Genomic DNA, 17,869 nt, shown 5'->3' with positions numbered 1-17,869 from the left:
AAAACATGAATTCCCTAGAGAATTTATTCCCCGGAGATTATTCTTTATTCCTCAAAGCCGCGACCGTGTTAAAAAGCAGTCAAAAAGAATAATAGACCAAACTATTAGAAAAAGGGTCAAACAATCTATTAGTCACATTTAAGAGACCAGATGAGTGAGTTGGTCACATTTCAGGGGGTAAATATGAATTTACCTCTATATAAACATGTACTCATGTTAAGCTAGGCACTAAGTGAGTCTTTTTCTTTCTACTTAAGATTCAAGATTGTACATGCAGGGAAGCTGATAGGAAAAACTATTTTCCATGGAAACCACAAAATCATCGCCGATGTTTAGCAGGGGTTACAGATTTGTTTGTTGTTTCAGACATTTTATATTCTTCTTATGTCGCTGGAGATTACAGGGTAAAATCTACGTTGATTCTCATAAATTGATTTGTAAATTACAGAATCAAAACATGTTAGGCAAAATTTTGAACAGACAGATCTTATAAATGGTGGATCTATCAAAAGCAGACGATCTTTAGTTAGATCGGATCTGCTTTGGGCGAATGAGTTTATTTCTCTTTGTTTGATGTAGGTATGAAAATATTCAGATTTCCAGAATGTGATGGTCATTAAGGAGTCTTTCTCCTTCGATTTGAAATCCAAGATTGTGTATGCAATAAAACTCATTGATTCAAACTATTTGCTATGGAATCTACAACTTAATCGATCTTGTTGCCAGTGTTTAATTGAATTTGCATATTTGCATGTTGTCTGATATTATTGACCTCTCATTAAGAGAGATTATAGAGTCGGATCTGTAGTGATTCTTGTAATATATATTTGGAATTACAAAAGCAAATTTCGTAGTGAATTTTGGAGTATCAGAATTTATGAATACTGGATCTATCTAGACAGGCGATCTTCAGTTGGATCAATTCTATTTCGGCCAAACGAGGGTTTTCTTGCTGCAAGGCAAAAAGGGGTTTATTTCACGTTGTTTACAAGACTCCTTCAATATAGGTACAACAATTTTTGGGAAAAGAAAATTTTACCTTATTATGTTATCCTCAATCAATGTAAAAATATATTGTGATCTTACTCATTTCATGGTGGGGAAAATATTTTCCAGGTAAAGGTTACTAGAAATGTTATCTACGAGAAAGAACCATAACAAAGCAGTAACTTATGTAAAGGTAAGACAAAACCACAATTTGTAAATTTATAATCTCAATGTATAAATTTTTGTCTAACTCTTATTTTTATGATAACTTTCTATTTGATTCAAGAAGACAGTCTTAGTTTCGGTTCTAGTTCCACTCGTCTCGTCTCTCTAACATGTTAGACACACTTGATTTTTTATTAGTACTATCACTTGTATTTTCTTATACACAAATAGGTCAAGTTAGGGTCAACCCTAGTGGGTTGGTGATACTTGTAGAGTCTATCACACACTGTCAAAAACAGAAATAGGTTGACCCTCACTCAGACCACTTAGTCCACCTAAAACTTCCACTATGCACCAATTAGACCCTTGCTCAAAGTTGTAAGAATAGTAAAAGGTTTAGTCAATCCACCACTTGGTATTTTATTATCTCTTTTTTTTTTTTTTTTGTTGAAAGTATTTTATTATCTCTTGAGTATTCATAGTTTATAGTGCTTTGATTTATTCAAATACTAGTTTATTAATCAAATTTTAACATGATTTTTTCAAATCACCCCAAATAATAAAATTATTTTGCTCCACACTCCACAAGTGAGTAATGATATAATGTCCCATTTACCCCTATTAGCTAATAAAATTCCTACATCATCCCAAAACCCCAATTGACTTTACCTAAATTATTTACCTAAATTAATCTAATATATATTACCATTTAATTGGTAAAATGATAATTCTTACGAATAAATCTATTGATACCAACATTACATTGGTAGAGTGTTTCTGCCCTCTTTTAAACTTCTTGATCCGAAGATTAGGACACCGAAACTCTCAAAAACTAGTATTTCTCTTAACTTGAATCGAAACTACTTTATTATTTTCTTTTTTTTGTTGAAGGATGCTTCTTTATTATTCAGTATACCATCTTATAAATCAAACAACAATGAAATGATTAGTTATTTGAAAACGAATATATATCTCTCTTTTTATCGGTTGTAGTATCTGATACAGTAAACTAATATTATATTGAAAACAATCTTAAAGTCCTAAGAAAATAAGTAGTGCCCTACTATCCCCTTCAATTCAAAGCCAATGTCAATATGTATCGTGCAAAATGCAAAACTAGACTATTTCAGATTGTTTATTTAGATAGAATCGATTTACCAATTTATTTTTTAAATTTTATACTAATTAGGTCCGTTCAGTATATATATTCGATTCGGCTCTACAAATCAATACTTGAAAACTCTTAGCATTTAAGAGTACAAAAATGCCACCATTTAGATACGATGACCTAAAACTAGAAAGAAATCCATTGGATTTACAATGGATTTTTTGGTTTGAACAAAAATATCTATAGGATTGAAACCTAAAAAGTAAAATCAGTGTACTAGTAGGGATAAAACAATGGTCAATCAATAAGTCAATAGTCATTGACAGGGTGAAACTCTAGACTGATAAAAGCTTCCACTCGTACATAAAACAATATTTTTCCGACTTCTGGCACCGTTTTTTATCTTTCTCCTCTTATTCTCAACTTCGCCTTCGCTTCTTCTCTTTCTCTCTCTAAAAAGACAATAAACCGTACCAACCTTCTGCTAAATTGCCTCCTGTTTGTAATGCTGAATTCATCGTTTCTTTCAACCAACCTAACAATTACTCCTTCTTAATCCTTCTTCACTGCCCGGGATTTTCTCTTCCCGGAGTTAATCTTGACCAAATTCATCTATTCAGAAAGGGGGAAATCAAAAAAAAAAAATTGATTTTTTTTTTGATAATATTGGGGGAGTTTTGATGATTATGTTGTTTTGATTGATTCTGTTCTTAATTTATATTTATATAATTTATTTGGGTCGGCATGTCTTCGATTAATCAATCGAAAACAAGTTGTAGCAATTCGAAGGATCAACTAAATTTGGGGGATCTGGTTCTAGCTAAAGTTAAAGGATTTCCACCTTGGCCAGCTAAGGTAATTGTGTTTTTCTGAATTTAGGGATTGTTTTGTGATTGATTTGGGTATAGTAGTGTGATTTATCTTCTTTTATTATGTTTGCATGAACTACTATTTCATAGGTTTTAGTTTCTTGTGATCTTAACAATTTTTGGAATATTAGGGTTCTGCAGTTAGAAAAGATGAAGATTTTTATGCCCCTAATTTGATTTGGTTTTGTAACTCAAATTTGATGGTATAAGAAAAAAAATGACAATCAAAGGAAGTAGGTTTTTTGAACCCTTAATTCAATCTTATGATCCTGTGATTGAGCTAGTGAAATGAAAGTATTATGAGGTAGAATAAATGAAATTTTGAAAATTTTCATGCTTATGATGAACAAACTGTGTTTGGGAGTAGGGCAGAGACTTACTAGTTTGTTGCAGGTCCATCTGAATTAGGGGGATACTCTTGGAACAGATACTGCATGATAGATTTTCAGCTTTCTTTAAAATGTTTTTTTCCTCATGTATGGACTTTTTTTTGTTGGTTATCAATTGTATATTGTTTTTGGGTTATTGAATTTACAGATTAGTCGACCTGAAGAATGGGATCGATCTCCAGATCCTAGGAGGTACTTCGTTCGATTCTTCGGAACTGCTGAAATGTAAGTGTTACTATTAGACGTGGGATAGCTAATATTTTCAGTAAGAAAGACATTACTTTCTCCTCATGCAACTTAATTTGGAGTGTCAAATTCATTCTTAATCTGATTATCAGATCATTATGTAACCTAGACTGTTATAGTTTAGCTTTGTAGCTTTAGTGACAATGAATAGTTATCATGGCAAAGTGAAAGTGCTTTGATTATTTAACTTGAAGTAATTATTGGTTGCTGCTTTGTTGCCTACGTTGTTGCTCAAAGAATTCTTGCTTCAAGTATGCATCTTTAAGACTTCATTTTTTCCCTAAATACTAGAGGTTTTATGATGTGGTTTTCCTTTTTAACAAGTTTGTACTCCTACAAGTCCTCTTGCAGTCTAGTTGGTTGAGGTTTCACTTCCCTTCCATCAGGTCATGGGTTCGAGGGTTGGTAGGAGAAGGAAGTGTGTACACTTATGTAGTACATAGTTGTTTTCTCTTTGGCATCACTAAAGAAAAAGAATAACGAAACCCGAAAATTAGGATATTTAGAACTGAGTTTTTAACTTTTTTAATTCTTATTCAGTTCTTCCAACCAAAGTTGAGAGTTGCTCCCCTTGATTTTCCACACATTCTTTACATTGTTGTTGATATGGTATAGAATAAATGTGTATTCTTGCCTTGCTTCTAACTGAATTTTATATTGTCTGAGTTGTTCCACTGATTACTAATCACATGCCTTTTTTTCTCAGTGCTTATGTTACTCCTGCCGATATTCAGCCATTTACAAATGAAGTGAAGAGTAAAGTGATAGCTATCTGTCAAGGTAAGCCAGTGAAATACTTCAGTAATGCAGTTAAGGAGATTTGTGAGGCTTTCAGCGAGCTACAAGAGAATTCAAATGAAAATAAGAGCAGTTTAGACGATCCTCTGGTTATGGACAAAGAAAAATCGTTATCATCTGGAGACAAATCACAACTTAGAGATAAAAAGCATAAGCTGGGTACATCTGGAGATTTAGGTCCTGCCAAAAGATCAAAACACATTCATGTGGGTGTTGAAACTGCAGAAAAATCAATAAGTAAAGGAGATACAATCATAGAAACTAAACTATCCTCGTCACATGTCAAAACTGAAGCGCGCTTACCGTCAAGAACTGTAAAGTGTAATGTAGGGACCAAAATGGCGGGTGGTGAGGCTTCTCTATCCCTCAGGAAGCGCAATTGTCAGAACTTGGAGACAATATCCAAAGACACTGAAGCTATTGCAGGCACAAAGTCAAAAAAGACTGACTTACGTAAGAATGGCATGTCTAATTCTGGTTATGATAGTTCCCTTGTTACCCAAGTCCACTCAAGACGCAGGTTTTGTCAACTTGATGAGTATGATGATGATGGCGAAGAGTGTGCAGCTCAAGCTTTTGGTGAATCTGCTGGGGCATCAACTGATGTGCTTTCTCATTCCATCCAGAACAATTTAGTCTCAAAGGAAAAAAAGGCTGACTTATGTAAGAATGGGATGCCTAAGTCTGGTTTTGATAGTCCCCCTGTTACTCAAGTCCACTCAAGAAAAAGATTCTGTCAAATTGATAAGAATGCTGATGATGGTGAAGACTGTGCTTCTCAACCTCTTGGTGAATCTGCTGGGGCATCAGCTGATGTGCTTTTTCATTCCGTCCATAACCAGAACAATGCAGACTCAAAGGCAAAAAAGGTTGACTTACCTAAGAATGACATGCCTAAGCCTGATTTTGATAGTTCCCCTGTTACTCAAGTCCAGTCAAGAAGGAGATTTTGTCAACTTGATGAGAATGATGATGACGGTGAAGAGGGTGCTCAACCTCTTGGTGAATCTGCTGGGGCATCAATTGATGTGCTTTCTCATTCTGTCCAGAATAAAGCCGCCTCAAAGGCAAAAAAGGCTGAGTTACGTAAGAATGGCATGCCTAAGTCTGGTTATGATAGTTCCCCTGTTACTCAAGTGCACTCAAGACGGAGATTTTGTCAACTTGACGAGAATGATGATGATGGTGAAGAGTGTGCAGCTCAACCTCTTGGTGAATCTGGTGGGGCATCAACTGATATGCTTTCCAATCCCATCCAAAATACTGCAGGCTTAAAGGCCAAAAAGGCTGAATTACGCAAGAATGTCATGTCTAAATCTGGAAATGATGGCTCCCCTGTTACCCAAGTCCAATCGAGACAAAGATTTCGTCAACCTGATGAGAATGATGATGATGATGGCGAAGGATGTGCAGCTCAACTTTTTGGTGAATCTGCTGAGCCCTCAACGGATATGCTTTCTAATCCCATCCAGAATACTGCAGGCTTCAAGGCAAAAAAGGCAAAAAAGGCTGACTTACAGAAGAATGTCATGTCTAAGGCTGGTTATGATAGCTCCTCTGTTACCCAAGTCCAATCAAGACGGAGATTTCGTCAACTTGATGAGAATGATGATAATGGCGAAGGATGTGCAGCTCAACTTCTTGGTGAGTCTGCTGGGCCATCAACTGATAAGCTTTCTAATCCCATCCAGAGTACTGCAGGCTTAAAGGCGAAAAAGGCTAACTTACTTAAGAATGGCATGTCCAAGTCTGGTTATGATAGTTCCCCTCTTACCCAAGCCCACTCAAGACGGAGATTTCGTCAATTTGATGAGAATGATGATGATGGCGAAGAATGTGGAGCTCAACCTCATGGTGAATCTGCTAAGGCATCAACTGATACGCCTTTGAACTCTGTCCAGAATACCGCTACACCTCAAGCTCGACAAGATGTTGAAGATTGTGAAGTTAAAAATTTGGCTTCAGGCAAACCCGAAGATTGTCCTTCAGAAAACAAGATATCACCTGCACAATATCAAGATGAATCATTAGTGACCAGCGTACTGCAAAGTGAAGAGAAGAAGCAAATAGGAGCTGTTACACCAGGTGTGTTCATCAGTCCTGGGAAATCAGACCAACAGAACCCGTCATTGTTTGAAGAAAAGCATGGCCTGGTTGCACATCAGAACTTACGTGGGTCACTTATAGCGAAACCAGTACAGAATGAAGCAGCAAAGCCCCAAATCAGAACTAAACGTGCTGCCACATCAGGGAAAAGTAAGTCTGGGACTAATAAAGGTTCAGCTGGGGTTCCTGATAGCACGAAGCGTTCTTATAATCTGTCAAAGACCCAAAATAGCAAGTCTACAGTTTTGAGCGAAAAGTTGAAGATCAATCCAAAGACTCGTCGGATAAATGGTGCTGTTGTTTCTCTAGAACCCAAGGATAATAATGATGCGTTGCTTGGGATGTGGTACGCATAGCTTGTTCTGGCTCTCTTTATTTTTAATCTTCAACTTTGTAAGTATTTACTGTTTCTGATTTGTGTACACTTTCTTTGTTCAACTGCAGTGTTGAAGATGCTAAAGATGATAAAGCAGTTAGTTCATTGATAAACTCCACGGTGTCTGTTTCTGCGGCACCAATGAAATCTCTTATTGCAGCAGCACAGGCAAAAAGGAGAGAAGCCCACTTGCAATCTTCTTCTCATGACAATCCTTTGCCTTCAACTGTATCCACAGCTTCTGTAGTTGAAGGGAGTCCAGCCCCTGCCGCTGAAGTTCAGCCCTTACCGAACTCTGTGAGTGCGATGCGTTCTGATAAAAATGCAGACCAAACTTTAACATCTCCATCTTCTCAGCACCACCAGGTCATGTCAAAACAGAAGAGAGATCCTCAAGAATTTGAGAAATCCAAGGTTAGTACTGGATATCAGGGACGTGGGGGGTCAATGAATGGTAGTACCGAAGCATCTGTCATTCGGGACTCTTTTGAAGGAATGGTAGAGACATTGACAAGGACAAAGGAAAGCATTGGACGTGCTACTCGTCTTGCTATTGATTGTGCCAAGTATGGTCTGGCAAGTGAGGTCAGTGGGACCTAGCACTTATATCTCTTACTGTTTGACTACTTTTAATTTTAATTTGCTTCGCTAAGTTGGTCGAGAGATGGACTTTACAGAAGAGCTATAAGCAGAGAGAATAGAAGAACGATGAAAAAAATTCTACTAAAATCAGTCTACCTAGTTTGTAGCAACTGCAGTATTAAACCTGGCTTCTTTGTTGAAATTAGTTCCAATCTTTAGCTAGTTCTATCGCTTACCCCAATCCTAGTATGAAGTGCCGGGCACAGTGTAGTTACAACTTAGACACTTCAATTCCATTTTGACCAGTGTGGCACACAAGTAAAGAAGCTAAAAACCTATAGATTTCATGTACAATATAAGAATTAAGTTAGTTATGAAGGGAAGACAACATGTAAAGATCTCAACAAATTGCTACACCTATGAGACGAGATATGCATGTTACTGTTTGTTATTTGATAGAATCCGAGCCAAAGTAATGTAAGGGTATAAGCACACCAAGTCATGAACTATAATTGACAAGATGTATAAACGGGTTAAGATGTAATCCAACTTTATATCGGAAATAACTTGAGTAACTCACACTTCCTCTTTGTTTTATCATCATCAGATTAGTCACCATTTCTCCATCTGTCTAGGTCAGCCTCATCTACGCACGTGTGGAACCATATAATTGTATAGTTTGAAAACTGTCCTCTTATAAGTTGCTACAAGCAGGTGAACAATGTCATTTATATCTGCTCCTAATATTGATTCGTAGATATCTGCCTATATGTCTTGGAAGATGAAAATATTAGCACTACGAGGTTGATATTGTTACTAACGTTTGACTTGGATTTGACAAAAGCATGACTATGATTGGGTTACTTACTTTATCGTTCCGAGTGCAGGATTACAAATTTGAGTTGTGAAACAAACTTGAAAATGTGAATGCGTATAGGAAATTGATACCCACATTTATACTACAAGTGGTTTACTATGATTCATAGAGGGCACACTCTAAAACCATTTATTGCATGTAGGTTGTGGAGCTGCTTATCCAAAAGTTGATGAATGAGCCAAGTCTTCATCGTAGAGTTGACTTGTTTTTTCTTGTGGATTCTATTACTCAATGTTCGCATGGTCAGAAAGGTATATAAACACATACTGAACAAGTATTTGGAAGTGTAACAATTATTTTGGCAAATTTTCACTGTAGAATTTACTCGGTGCCACTTATTCAGCAAAGGAATAAGTTGGTCTGCAGCCGGCTGGCTTTAAGCAACCTTCGCATTTCTTGTTGAGATACGTAGCCCCCACAAGGGCCCTCTTGGCTAGTGGCTACCCATAACCATACCTGTAAGAGAATTCGCCTTTTGTGTCGTAGAACTCGTAGGTTGGAGTTCACTGGGTTGACTTTGTTATGCTTCCCGTTCTGAGTACACCCTCTTTTGTGTACCTGCGGTTTGAGGTTCTTTTAGTCGATGGTCCATTGAGTCCTGATAATGGGAATTACCTTTATGTTTTCCTACTGCTGGTTCTTGACCTACGGAGTTGCAAGTGTAAGTCCAATACATGACAATGGCTTCAGCTTTCTATTTGTAATTTCTCTCCAGGCATTGCTGGAGATTCGTACATTCCTATAGTGCAAGCTGTGTTACCGCGTCTGTTGAGTGCTGCTGCTCCAAATGGATCTGGTGCTCATGAAAACCGTCGTCAATGCCTAAAGGTAAATCAACGTACTAGTTGATGTATGTGAGTTAGTCCTCTTGAGAGAAGGTGTGAATATCTCCTTTTGTAGGTAATGCGGTTATGGCTTGAGCGGAAAATCCTACCAGAGTCACTTATTAGACGGTACATGGATGAAACTGAATTTTCAAAAGACAATGCGACGGCTGGATTTCATCTTAGACGTCCATCTCGGGCTGAGCGTGGTGTGGATGATCCAATTAGAGAGATGCAAGAGATGTTTGTAGATGAGTATGGAAGGTATGTCAATTTCTCAAGTATCTTCGTTTTCTATTCAAGTATAGAGTATGGCATTTACGCTGATGAGTAATGATATACAGATGAAATAGTTTTTCCTGCATTCTGTTTTAGTTTCTTTTAAAAGATTATCATATGAAAAAAATGGAAAACAGCATCAGGAATGCTTCCAAGGGCTTGTGGTTTATTATCTCTGTCCTTTTTACAGTTTTGTGATAAACTGTGACATCCTGTATGAGCCCCATCTTTTGGCCTAATATTTGGTTAGTTCTGTCAGCTACTTTTTTAAGAGGACCTCTTATAGATGCGAGAACTGTGCCACTCTGGTAACTACAGAAACCGACACAAACAGATGAAATATTTCCGAACCATTCAAAACTTAGTTGTACTCCTTTCACTATGTCGGAAGACCCATTTACATCGCAGCATAGAGTACATTCACAGATAAAGCAATTAAAATATCAAATCACGAATGTGCTCAACAATACTCATTTCATCATGGAATACCAATATTTGGCGCTTCTCTTTCCTCCTCCGACTCATGTGATAGGACCCTGTTGGTAGCTGACAGCCCTCCCTATGGCGCTGCTACTTGCTATGAGGTATGCCGTCAACTGCTGGAAAACTGCCGCGATGCCTTACAGTGAAACTATGCTCGTAATATTATACCCTAAATCAACACTTTAACTAGCTCTCTGTAGCACCAGTCACAAACCCCTTTCTTTGACAAGGTCGGATTTTCCTACATGTGCGAGCTGAGAGGTGCTATCAGATGAACAATCTGATCTTGCCACATATCCGTCCAGGTAGTGAAGAAATCCCTGCCTCCACAGTAAAGAGGACATGAATGTTTCAGAAACGCTTGTGATGTTTTTCCTTTTCTGACTTTGTTCTCCTTTCAATTGCCAGAACCTATACGTTTTACATGAGTGTTTAGCTACTCTTACATGTCATCACTTCAGAGGAATATAGCTAAGACCTGGGTTGCAAGTTATATAATGTGAACCATTTGAAAATATGCAGTTCATACTAGCTCTCTGATGTTAATTTACTTCGTAATTGCAGCAATGCCTCGTTTCAGTTGCCTGGACTGCCATCCTCTCATCTATTTGAAGATGAAGATGATCAAGATGAAGCTGAAGCCATAGCTGCTAATGTTATTGCTGGTGACTCACCACTAAAAGCTGAAGCTGCTAACGCTATTGCTGGTGACTCGCCACTAAAAGCTGAACTTGCTAACGCTATTGCTGGTGACTCACCACTAAAAGCTGAAGCTGCTAGTAGTGATGACCTACTAGAGGCTAAACATGTTTTAGAAGACCCAGAATGTATTGTCATTCCAACTGACAGGCAGCGTTGCATTTTGGAAGATGTAGATGGAGAACATGAAATGGAAGATGTTTCCACTCACCTGATTGTTGAAAGATCCTTAACAGTCAATTGTTCTTATGAAATGGACTTGCAGGGGCAAGGTTCTGATAGAATCTCTAAGTTAACTTCACATTATCCTACTGAATCTTCCCTTCTACATAATGGTTCTCCAGCATTACCTTTAGGTTCTCCACCATTACCTTTAGATTCTCCACCCCCACCACCACCCTTGCCTCCTTCTCCTATACCACCGCCGCCCTCATCTCCCCCTCCTCCGCTACCGCAATTATTTCCGTTTCAGCTACTACCACCACTTCCATCATCTCCACCGCCATCTCCAACACCTCCTCCACCATCTTCACCTCCTCCACCATCTCCCCCAACACAGCTACCAACTCCACCTTTCCCAGCATCACTAATCCCTCAACCCTCATTAGCACCCCTACCCTTCATGCTACCTCAACAACCACTATCATCATTATTAAGACCTCACTTGTCATTAGCATCTTCACTGCCAATTTCGAGTCAACTAACTCTAGTTGAAGAATGTTTCACACCTCCAAGTGTAAGTCTCTTAGCTTTAACAAACCTTTTTTTTCTGAGATGTACAGATTGTGACCTATGTTACCTTTTCGCAGGAAACTCAGAATATTCAAGTAGTTGGAAACACTCACTCTTGCAATGTTAATAACGCTTCTATGGAAAGTGAAATGTTTCAGCCGTTCTCACCTTGTGTGCCTACCGATGAACGTACTGGGTTTATGTCAAGGAATTCTGAATTTGGACAGAAGTTCTTAAACACACAGGCATCTCAACCTAACCAGCAGTTTCAACCAATAAATGCACCTTTTTTACAGAGACAATATCGTCCTGTATCACCTGTGAAACTGCAGCCTAATCGTCTTATATATTCCAAGCCTACCGTACAGCACCATCTACAAAAACAGTACTCGCATCCCTCTTCGTACCCCTCCCTAAACAGTGGCCTGAGGCAATATGCTACTGATGAACAGTGGAAGTTGCATTCAACTGAGTTTATTCCAGAGACTCAGCATATTTCAGTTGTTGGAGGAAGAGCTCTGTCACGACCTGTGCCCGAACAGTGGAAGTTGCATTCAACTGAGTGTATCCCAGAGAGTCAGCATATTTCAGTTGTTGGAGGAAGAGCTCTGTCACGACCTGTGCTCAATGTTAATCGCGAAGGTATGACCCTTACTTTATAATTTTTGACTTGTTAGCGACGATGCTCTGACCTTTTAGAAAACATGCTGTCCGTATCTCGGTCCTACTGTTTGAATAAACTGGAATTGTCCTTAGCGTGACTGGTTCTTTCGATCTCAGTTGTTGACAATCTTGTAAGAGATTAAACAGGGTTTCAAACTTTCAGTATTGTGAACTTGAGATAATTCTACAAAGTAACAAGAATATGATTTTGCATTAAATATGCACGCAGATTCTGATTGACGATGAGCATGTTTTGCACCTAAAAACACTTCATCTCTTTACAAGGGACAGCTTTAGAAGCTGATAGCTTATAGTAGTGGTAAACCAATAAAGATGCCTTCTAAAGGGTGCAACACCAATAACTTTAGAAGCTGTTAGCTTTTAAAGATACTCTGTCTTTTGAATGTAAAAGGGCATTATGTACTCCTACGGGTTGTGTAATTTTCACAGTTTTGTGGTACCATTGTGTTTCTGGTTGTGATAATCTTGCATGGTATTTTGATGTCTCACATTTTCTTCACTGTTGCACTTCTCTGTCTATAGATAGATTGGACTAATATCCAAAAAGAATAATAGTTATCCATATTAAAAAGATGAAGTCCCATTTCAATTTCTTTGTTCTGCAAGCTTAACATGTGGTATAGAATCATATCTAACAAATTTTGTAATGGCAGCCTTTCCTTGGCCACTTCCTGAAATACCACCCATTAATACCAAGGGGTATAGAATCTTTATGATATCTGTTAGATATCATAAAGATGAAGTCCCTTTCAATTTCTTTGTTCTGCAAGCTTAACATGTGGTATAGAATCTTTATGATATCTAACAAATTTTGTAATGGCAGCCTTTCCTCGGTCACTTCCTGAAATACCACCCATTAATACCAAGGGGTTTCAACTTATTATCCACAATCCTCCAATGCCCGGAGCTCGGAATCCAGGTGAGATGGACTTGATTAATTCATACAGGTGATTCTAGCAATTCCCCTGTTTGAGTAAACGCACTCAAGTGTGGTTGTAAACTTGTAATTTCTCCAGGTCACGGGCCGCCTCAGTTGCTGCAAACCAGATCTCTCTATTAAAAAATTTCAACCAAATCATCGTGGAGCTTCTCAGTGAGTCACTACGATTCAGCTAGAATTATTAATGTAGGTGTGTAATGTGTTCATATCCTCGTTCCCTGAAAGAATGCCTTTCTGCTTTGGGAAAAGAGGTATCTTTATAATGTAGAAAGGTATCATAGAACACCCCACACCAAGTTTTTATGCAATAGGCGAAATAAGTTCCGGTCAAACAGGAAGTTAGTTGAGATCCAATAGTCTGTTCAGACCTCTAGTTTTTGGGTTTGAAAGAGGAGGGAGGGGGAGCTTCTGCTTAGCTTAATCATAAAGATTGGTCGGTTAATTTTGATTTTTTCATTTCAGTTATGTGATTTTGGATGTGCATATTGTGACTTGAGAAAGGACCAAACTTCTAAAGCCAGCAAACGCTAACAATGTTGTTTCCATCTGGTTGAAGCGGATGTGAATATTGTAATTTATTTCTTGGTGATTCCAGTCCGCCGACTTCCATTTGGGTAAGTCCCCATCTTTTAAGTATATTCCTGAAAGCTTTATAGCTCTTAGGTTTGTCGAACTTGCAGCACATTTAGATGAGTTTGATTTTCAGGATAACCAGCAGAGAATGATGATGCTTTAATTGAAATTTCTTGTAGGTTTTCACATCGGAAAGCGATAGAGGAATAACATGCAAAGCTCGTTATGTAAATTGCTGCGAAAATGTAGAGGTATACTTTTAGAAGTAATGTGTTCCTTCAAATACTAGCAGATCTCATAGCTTTATCATGTAAGATAGTTACAAACTCAATTAGTTTTAATAACCATCATATCTATAAATAGAATAAGAATCTCAAATGCTCAAAAACTGAGTTCATAATAGTTTTTAAAAGTAAAGCCTCATAATGGTTTTTATAAGTTCGCATGCTAGTTCTATTATTTTCTTCTTCATATTTTTTTGATGCTAGTCAAGGTGAAGAGCGTTCCTCCAATCCCAACCTTGCTCCATAGGCCAGTGAGTGGGGGGGCTGAATTAGGAAGAAATATGGGCGAGACTTGAGAGTTGGGTGGAGTAGTTCCTATCTTGTTCAACTTTCTGAACGAGCCCTAATATCAACCAGACTGAAGCCCACTGCCTAGTATCAGTCTGGTCAAACCTAGATAATGCAGATCAATGGTATTGGGAGGATTGGAGGAAGTATTAAAAATCTTGGTGCTGGCTGCTCCCACCAGTATACCTTGCCCGAGCTCCAGCAAGCTCTGCCAGTAGCAATAGCAGGAGCAGTTAAATAGGAAATGAGATATGATATAGAGTGAGAGGAGGAATGGGGAAACTGCAAGGAGTCGGTGGGGATGGATTTTTTGGAACTCCATTTGGTTTTCCTTATAGAATCAGCCAATATGGATCCTATTTCCCATGTCCTTGGTTCAAAGATATGTTTATATTCTTACTCTTAAGTAATCCTTATATAGGCTTGTGCTCATCTTACTCTAGGCAAACCTAACAAGGGAGCTGAGACTAAAAAAACCATGAATCATTTTTGACGAAAAGATTGGCCTATGGAGTTGTAACAATTTCTCCCCGTCTAGGGATGGATACATTGTGATATATGGCGATTTGGGTGAGCTGTTTGGTGTCCCTGCTCCTGATGGGGTGGATTTAGGCAGTCCGTTTAATAAATGATATTGAAATGGTGAAGAGGTACTATACAATGGAGGGCCCTTGGACATGATTTGGATTCGTTAATGTGATATGGTTTGCCTTCATTAGCTATTATATATCAGAAGTACATGATCGGTTGTATTTAGTTGTAGGGTTATATATATATATATCGGTTGTATTCAGTTGTAGGGAATTATACACATATATACATGAATTTTGAATTGATAGGTGGGATGAGTTAGGTGAAGGAATCATGGTCCAAAGTCTATTTCGGCCCCATTTATATGCAACTAGATTGGGGAAAGAATTAAAGAAGCAAAGTTATCTACAATTTTACTGTTTCAGTTAATATATTTCAAAAAATAATAATTAGTGAGATTTTCTTTTTTTTTGGACATTTATACCTTTCTCACATGCTATCTTCTCTCCTCCGTCGTCTTTTAAGTTTGGTTGTCAAGCTTATTGATCTCATCTTTTTCCGCCCAACTCGGTAAGCATTTTAAAACAGATCATCAACTTCTTTGATTTGAATATTGACCAATTTGTTGTTATAGTAGTAACAAATAATTTCAGATTCGTTTAGGGTTCTTTTTCTCTCTAAAGAACTGTATCACTCCCAACACATTAACTGTTGTATTTTTAGAACTTATTTTTTTGAATCGTCACAATGTGTTAGTGATCATCATATTGATAGTTCATATAGTTAACAATCACTTTTCTCTAGAGATTTTATAATTTTCATTCGAATCGAACTAGATATTAACAAGATTCCTTTTTGAAACTTTCTTTTCTAGGAATAAATCTCTATGAAATTCATATTTTTTTTTCGACATTTGTACGACATATTTTATTTTAGTCCAAACATTCACTTAACCAAACATTTCCCTCTAATCTTGATCTTCTCCATCACCTTTACCACTACAACTTCCCACCACGACCAATTCGCCGTCACCACCTCTTCTCACTTCTTTCGCCTTTTACCCTCTTTCTTTCACAATTATACTTCAGAACAAATCCTTCCACCTTATCAAGTTCTCTTAAATCAAAATAATGTTCTGCCAACGACCAAGATGCTCAAGCAATTGACCAATTGGCCGAATAATGTTCTGTCATTGTTTCACCATCATCCCTATCAATCATTCAATGTTGGAGAAACTGGAAGTAATAATCAACATTCATTCTCTAATGGCAATAATGTTGGTTAAGGTTATCACGATTACATAGATAATAAGGAGATAGTAAGAGAAAGAAACATAAGAGAGAGAGGAGAGAAGATGAAGATTGATTAAGTCAATTTTTAGATTATTGAGTAAGTCTTTATTCCCCAAAGTCGCAGTCAAATTTTCAAACTCTTGTTTTCTTCGTAAACTATTGAATTTAGATTCCTTCGTTTCGTTAGGTTCTATCACAAACAAACTCTCAATTTGCAAGATGCACCCAATATATCATGTTTCATGTCAAGACGAGAAGATTAACAAATCAGTTATCGTTTTTTCATCCAGTTTCCTCCAACGTTCCAAGCTCTCATTTTTATATTTAGTTTTATGTACATATATTTCTTTTAATCTTACTTCCATATAGGAGAGAGAGAGATTGTGCGCATACTCCCAATAAAAGCTGGACGAGATGAATCGCTGAAGAATATGTTATATAAATTGCATGTAATGGGACTTGGTTAGTTTCACACAAAATGAATCACAATAATTAAAGATAATGTGATAATTTGCAATAAGACTAGTTTAAGTTATTTGTACCCTAAGTAAGAAGACCACAGGAAAAGTGTGGGAATAACATGTTTTATTTTTGTTGAAGGGAATAACATGTAGATATAGAGGTCCACTAAAACAAAAAAAAAACGACCTACCCAAGTTTTGCAACTAAAACTCTTAAAAATACTCTTTGACGTCTACAAAACTCAAAAGTCAACCGCATTAGAGCATCTCGATCCAATGAGACACTTCTAAAAAACTCTAAAATTTTTAGTTGTCAAGTGCCAATGAGAAATTTCTTCCCAAAGACAATATAGAGACACTCTAAATTTTTTTTTATTTTTTTGCCTCAAATGAAGATTTCTAAAATTCCTTTACTTAAATTCAATATGAAAAAATTAGTTAAAAAACAAAGTTTTTTATTGATTTAAATTTTAAAGCGGCACTTAAAGAGTCTCAAATAGATACTCTTGAGAGTCTACATAAGAGCAGCTCCAACGCAACACTTAATTTTAGAAATTTTGAGTGCCCACGTGTAGGATTTTAAAGTATTTTCTTAAAAAAACTCCTTCCAATGCAAAATTCAATTTAAATCTTTCAGATGGTGTAGCGGTAGTTATTATCTTAAGAAGAGATTTCAAGAGTGTACTCTTGAGATATTTCTAATTGTCTAACTCATCGTTTTTTAAATCTAAACCAATAGAAATCAAGTCTTCCTAAAATCTTCAAATTAACTAAAAGTCTTCATAAAAATTATTATGTCACGTAAGTAAACAAAACAACTTTTCAAATTTCTATGGAAGACATACAAAAATAGAAGATATTTATTTTACCACATAAGACATAACCTCGATTTGCATAGGAGATGTTCTAAATGCTCTCAAATCACCATAGTGTGTCCCATTAGAGAATGTCTTTTAACAAAATCTCTAAATAAGGTCAGAGTTGGATGGAGTATGAAGTATCAGTCTGGTCAAACCTAAATGAGGGATGAGATTGATGATACTGGGAAAAACTGGCCTATGGAGTTTTAACGGGTACTCCCTGTTTACGGGTGGACGCATTGGTATATTTGGGTGTTTGGGTCGAGCTGTTTGGTGTCTCCCCTACTCCTGATGGGGTTCGTTTAGGCTGTCCTTCTACCGTCTAACACTTGATATTGAAATGGTGAAGAGGTACTATACAAGGGAGCCCGTGGATTTGTTATCTGATATGGTTAACCTTGAATTGATTAGCTATATACTTTACGTATATAATCAA

The 17,869-nt window shown here is 37.2% G+C and overlaps 1 protein-coding gene and 1 long non-coding RNA gene across 4 annotated transcripts; both read left to right on the top strand.

Annotated features, from left to right (window-relative positions):
* Positions 1–227: 227 nt before the first annotated feature.
* On the top strand, positions 228–1,440 carry LOC147563749 (uncharacterized). The gene is made up of 3 exons (XR_015225179.1): positions 228–404; positions 903–1,007; positions 1,117–1,440. It is a non-coding gene; the product is annotated as an uncharacterized LOC147563749 (long non-coding RNA).
* Positions 1,441–2,609: 1,169 nt separating this feature from the next.
* Positions 2,610–15,297, top strand: LOC147563748 (ENHANCER OF AG-4 protein 2-like). Of its 3 annotated transcripts, none has more exons than XM_086640298.1 (14): positions 2,610–3,115; positions 3,667–3,743; positions 4,471–7,014; positions 7,113–7,629; positions 8,646–8,754; positions 9,219–9,331; positions 9,404–9,591; positions 10,654–11,524; positions 11,598–12,162; positions 13,028–13,123; positions 13,221–13,297; positions 13,607–13,758; positions 13,897–13,968; positions 14,828–15,297. In XM_086640298.1, the coding sequence occupies exons 1-11, from the start codon at positions 3,005–3,007 to the stop codon at positions 13,262–13,264; spliced, it is 5,235 nt and encodes a 1,744-aa protein (XP_086496424.1). In that variant the 5' UTR covers positions 2,610–3,004; the 3' UTR covers positions 13,265–13,297; positions 13,607–13,758; positions 13,897–13,968; positions 14,828–15,297. The 3 variants fall into 3 exon arrangements, with proteins under 3 accessions (XP_086496424.1, XP_086496414.1, XP_086496407.1); XM_086640288.1 differs by having other exon boundaries at positions 14,733–15,297; XM_086640281.1 differs by lacking the exon at positions 14,828–15,297 and having other exon boundaries at positions 13,897–14,155.
* Positions 15,298–17,869: the final 2,572 nt, after the last annotated feature.

Source organism: Eschscholzia californica, unplaced genomic scaffold (genome assembly GCF_041429995.1).
Source record: "Eschscholzia californica isolate CP2 unplaced genomic scaffold, dmEscCali1.0.p SCAF_1, whole genome shotgun sequence".
NCBI classification, from domain to species: Eukaryota; Viridiplantae; Streptophyta; class Magnoliopsida; order Ranunculales; family Papaveraceae; genus Eschscholzia; species Eschscholzia californica.
The sequence above is the reverse complement of the archived record's forward strand: the minus strand, read 5'-3'. Positions and strand labels throughout refer to the sequence as shown.

Bases quoted from the DNA above. Each gene is read 5' to 3' on its own strand.
- LOC147563748 (XM_086640298.1), top strand. From the start codon at position 3,005: ATGTCTTCGATTAATCAATCGAAAACAAGTTGTAGCAATTCGAAGGAT. The intron at 7,015-7,112 runs GTACGCATAGCT...GTTCAACTGCAG, and splicing joins GATGCGTTGCTTGGGATGTG to TGTTGAAGATGCTAAAGATG. The intron at 8,755-9,218 runs GTATATAAACAC...ATTTCTCTCCAG, and splicing joins ATGTTCGCATGGTCAGAAAG to GCATTGCTGGAGATTCGTAC.